At 67.3% G+C, this 4886-nt stretch overlaps 1 protein-coding gene across 1 annotated transcript; it reads left to right on the top strand.

The window, feature by feature from the left end:
- Positions 1–732: 732 nt before the first annotated feature.
- LOC311204313 (acyl-coenzyme A thioesterase THEM4-like) lies at positions 733–4090 on the top strand (the record flags this gene model as incomplete). The annotated part of the gene is made up of 3 exons (XM_084280761.1): positions 733–959; positions 2656–2780; positions 3943–4090. 3 exons carry the CDS (start codon positions 733–735, stop codon positions 4002–4004), a joined length of 414 nt encoding a protein of 137 aa, XP_084136887.1. The 3' UTR covers positions 4005–4090.
- Between the last annotated feature and the right edge of the window lie 796 nt (positions 4091–4886).

Here is a 4886-nt window from a genome sequence, read left to right as displayed (position 1 = left end):
GTGGGTGGTTTTGGGACTGTTTTTGGGGTGGGTGGTTTTGGGGGGTGGTTTTGTGGGGGTGGATTTGGAGTGGGTGGGTTTGGGTTGGGTGGTTTTGGGGGGTGGTTTTGGGGGGTAGTTTTGGGGGGTGGTTTTGGGACTGTTTTTGGGGTGGGTGGTTTTGGGGGGTGGTTTTGGGGGTGGATTTGGAGTGGGTGGGTTTGGGGGGGGTGGTTGGCGGGGTAGTTTTGGGGGTGGATTTGGAGTGGGTGGGTTTGGGGGGGTGGTTTTGGGGGGTGGTTTTGGGGGTGGATTTGGAGTGGGTGGGTTTGGGTTGGGTGGTTTTGGGGGGTGGTTTTGGGGGTGGATTTGGGGGGGGTGGGTTTGGGGGCGGTGGTTTTGGGGGTGGTTTTGGGGGGTGATTTTGGGACTGTTTTTGGGGTGGGTGGTTTTGGGGGGTGGATTTGGGGGTGGGTGGGTTGGGGTGGGTGGTTTTGGGGGGTGGTTTTGGGGTGGGTTGGGGGGTGTATTTGGGGGATGGTGGTTTTGGGGGGGTGGGTTTGGGGGGTGGTTTTGGGGGGTAGTTTTGGGGGGGTGGATTTGGAGTGGGTGGGTTTGGGGTGGGTGGTTTTGGGGGGGGTGGATTTGGGAGTGGGTGGGTTTGGGGTGGGTGGTTTTGGGGTGGGTGGATTTGGGGTGGGTGGGTTTGGGGTTGGGTGGTTTTGGGGGGTGTTTTGGGGGGCCTGGGGGGTGATGGCGTTGGTGTCCCACCGCGTCTGGCCGCAGCACCGGGGTAGATGCCACCACCACGCGTGTCACCGACCCCCCCTCCCCGCCCCACCGCCCCTCCCCGCGCCCCGTCCCCGCAGGCTGGCCCACGGCGGCGCCATCGCCGCCATCATGGACAGCGCGCTGGGCACCTGCGCCTTGGCCGTGGCCGGGCCCGTGATGACGGCCAACCTCAGCATCGACTACCTGGCGTGAGCGGGGCGGCTTGGGGGGGGTTGGGGGTGGGATTGGGGGGGGGGTTTGGGGGGGTGGTTTGGGGGTGATTTTAGGGGGGGTGGTTTTGGGGGGTGGTGGGTTTGGGGTGCTGGTTGGGGTGGTTTGGGGGGTGGTTGGAGGGTGGTTTTAGGGTGGGTTTGGGGGGTGGGGGTTTGGGGGGTAGTTTTCGGGGGGGTGGGTTTGGGGGTGGGTTTGGGGTGGGTGGGTTTGGGGGGTGGGTTTGAGGGGGTGGTTTTGGGGGGTGGTCAGTTTGGGGGTTGGGTTTGGGGGTGGGTTTTGGGGGTGGGTTTTGGGGGGGTGGTTGGGGGGGGTGGTTTTGGGGGGGTGGTTTTGGGGGTGGTTTGGGGGGCTGGTTGGGGGGTGGTTTTGGGGGGGTGGTTTTGGGGGGGTGGTTTTGTGGGTGGTTTGGGGGGGTGTTTGGGGGGGTGGTTTTCGGGGGGTGGTTTGGGGGGAGTAGTTTTAGGGGGGTGGTTTGGGGGGGCTGATTTTAAGGGGGGTGGTTTGCAGGGAGTGGTTTGGGGGGGTGGTTTGTGGGGGGTGGTTTTGGGGGGTGATTTTGGGGGCCTGGTTGGGGGAGTGTTTTTGGGGGGGTGGTTTGGTGGGGGTGGTTTTGGGGGGGTGGTTTGTGGGGGTGGGTTTGGGGGGGTGGTTTTGGGGGAAGTGGTTTGGGGGTGGGTTTGGGGGGCTGGTTGGGGGGGTGGTTTTGGGGGTGGTTTTGGGGGGGTGGTTTGGGGGGGTGATTTTAAGGGGGGTGGTTTGGAGGGAATAGTTTTGGGGGGTGGTTTTGGCAGGTGGGTTTGGGGGGGTGGTTTGTGGGGGGTGGTTTTGGGGGGTGATTTTGGGGGGGCTGGTTGGGGGGGTGGTTTTGGGGGGGTGGTTTTGGGGGTGGTTTGGGGGGCTGGTTGGGGGGGTGGTTTGGGGGGGTGGTTTTGGGGGGTGGTTTTGTGGGTGGTTTGGGGGGGGTGTTTGGGGGGTGGTTTTCGGGGGGTGGTTTTGGGGGGAGTAGTTTTAGGGGGGTGGTTTGGGGGGCTGATTTTAAGGGGGGTGGTTTGCAGGGAGTGGTTTGGGGGGGTGGTTTTGGCGGGTGGGTTTGGGGGGATGGTTTGTGGGCGGTGTTTTTGGGGGGGTGGTTTTGGGGGGTGGGTTTTGGGGGGTGGTTTTGTGGGGGGTGGTTTTGGGGGGTGATTTTGGGGGGCTGGTTGGGGGGTGGTTTTGTGGGGGATGGTTTTGGGGGGTGGGTTTGTGGGGGTGGTTTTGTGGGGGTGGTTGGGGGGTGGGTTTGGGGGGGTGGTTTGGGGGGTGGTTTTGGGGGGGTGGTTTTGTGGGGGATGGTTTTGGGGGTGGGTTTGTGGGGGTGGTTTTGGGGGGGTGGTTTTGGGGGGTGGGTTTGTGGAGGTGTTTTGGGGGGGTGGTTTGGAGGGAGTGGTTTGGGGGGGTGGTTTGTGGGGGTGGTTTTGGGGGGGTGGTTTGGGGATGGATTTGGGGGGGTGGTTTGTGGGGGGTGATTTTGGGGATGGATTTGGGGGGGTGGTTTTTGGGGTGGGTTTGGGGGGGGTGGGTTTGTGGGGGTGTTTTTGGGGGGTGGTTGGGGGGGTGTTTTTGTGGGGGGGTTGTTTTTGGGGGGTGCTTTGTGGGGGCTGGGGGGGTGATGGCGATGGTGTCCCGCCGCAGCCCCGTGCCGCTGGGCTCCGTGCTGCTGGTGGAGGCCCAGGCCGAGCGCGTGGAGGGCCGCAAGGTGTTCCTGGCCGGCCAGCTGCGGGGCGCCGAGGGGGACACGCTGCACGCGCGCGCCACCGGTGGGTCAGGGTGTGGGGGGGACACCCCTCTGACCCCTCATGTCTCATCCCCCCACCCACTGCTCTGTCCCCCCTCAGTGTGTCCCCCCCATCCCTGTGCCCCCCCAAGCCCATCACCCCCCGTGTCCCTGGTGCTTCTGTGGGGTCTGGGGGGGGGGGGACACAGAGGGGTCCCATGGGTGGGGGTGGGTTTGGGGGGGACACACACCCCATCTGACCCCTCATGTCTCATCCCCCCACTCCCTGCTCTGTCCCCCCTCAGTGTGTCCCCCCCATCCCTGTGCCCCCCCCAAGCCCATCACCCCCCGTGTCTCTGGTGCTTCTGTGGGGTCTGGGGGGGACTCAGAGGGGTCCCATGGGTGGGGGGTGGGTTTGGGGGGGGAGGACACACCCCATCTGACCCCTCATGTCTCATTCCCCCACCCCCTGCTCTGTCCCCCCTCAGTGTGTCCCCCCCCATCCCTGTGCCCCCCCAAGCCCATCACAGCCTCTGCCCATCACCCCCCGTGTCCCTGCTGCTTCTGCGGGGTCTGGGGGGGGGACGCAGAGGGATCCCATGGGTGGGGGTGGGTTTGGGGGGACACACCCCATCTGACCCCTCATGTCTCATTCCCCCACCCCCTGCTCTGTCCCCCCTCAGTGTGTCCCCCCCATCCCTGTGCCCCCCCCCCAAGCCCATCACCCCCCGTGTCCCTGGTGCTTCTGTGGGGTCTGGGGGACACACAGAGGGGTCCCATGGGTGGGGGTGGGTTTGGGGGGACACACACCCCATCTGACCCCTCATGTCTCATCCCCCCACCCCCTGCTCTGTCCCCCCTCAGTGTGTCCCCCCCATCCCTGTGCCCCCCCCCAAGCCCATCACCCCCTGTGTCCCTGGTGCTTCTGTGGGGTCTGGGGGACACACAGAGCGATCCCATGGGTGGGGGTGGGTTTGGGGGGGGGGACACACCCCATCTGACCCCTCATGTCTCATCCCCTCACCCCCTGCTCTGTCCCCCCTCAGTGTGACCCCCCCATCCCTGTGCCCCCCCAAGCCCATCACCCCCCGTGTCTCTGGTGCTTCTGTGGGGTCTGGGGGGCGGATGCAGAGGGGTCCCATGGGTGGGGGAGTGGGTTTGGGGGGGGACACCCCATCTGACCCCTCTTGTGTGTCCCCCCCCAGGGCTCTTCATCCGCCTGGACACCCCCAAGACGCAGGAGGAGGAGGAGGAGGGGGCCCGGTAGCCGCCCCTGGGGTGTGTCCCCCCCACCCAGTGTCCCCCCCACCCAGTGTCCCCCCTCCCCGTGCCCATCACAGCCGCTGCCCGTCACCCCCCCGTGTCCCTGGTGCTTCTGTGGGGTCCGGGGGGGGCGCGAAGGGGTCGGGGGGATGGGGTGGGGGGGGCAGAAGCGCCTCTGGGACCCCCCCGGACACGCCCAGGATGCGGCCGAGCCCCGCTTGGTGGGCGGGGCCACGGAGGGGGAGTGGGCGTGCCCAGAGGTGGGCGTGGTCTCGGAGAACGGGCGTGGCCAATGGGGTGGGCGGAGCCGCAGATAGGAGTGGGCGGGGACCAATCAGGTGGGAGGGGGCAGGGGAGTGGGTGTGGCGGGTGGGCGGGGCCTGCGAGGCGGTGGGCGGGGCTATGGGGTGGGCGGGGCAGGAGCGCTGCCGGCGGGGGGGGATCGGGGGCTGCGGGACGCGGCCAGGGGCCGCCCCGGGTCCCCCTCGCCCAACCTGGGCCTCAGTTTCCCCCGGGAACCGGCTGCTTCCCGATCCCCCTCCCCCCCCCGGCTCAGTGGGGGGTCCCCAAAACCGGGGACACCGGGGAGCTGCACCCCGAGCCGGGCACGTCAGTGGGGTGCGGGGCTGAGCCCCAAAACCGGGGTCCCGGGGAGCTGCACCCCAAGATAGGCACGTCAGGGTGCGGGAGGTGCCGGGGCTGAGCCCCAAAACCGGGGTCCTGGGGAGCTGCACCCCAAGATAGGCATGTCGGGGTGTGGGGGGTGCCGGGGCTGAGCCCCAAAACCGGGGTCCCGGGGAGCTGCACCCCAAGATGGGCACGTCGGGGTGCGGGAGGTGCCGGGGCTGAGCCCCAAAACCGGGGTCCCGGGGAGCTGCACCCCAAG

The sequence above is a fragment of the Gallinula chloropus genome, assembly GCF_964237585.1.
Source record: "Gallinula chloropus genome assembly, contig: HAP1_SCAFFOLD_551, whole genome shotgun sequence".
Classification (NCBI taxonomy): Eukaryota; Metazoa; Chordata; class Aves; order Gruiformes; family Rallidae; genus Gallinula; species Gallinula chloropus.
The sequence above is the reverse complement of the archived record's forward strand: the minus strand, read 5'-3'. Positions and strand labels throughout refer to the sequence as shown.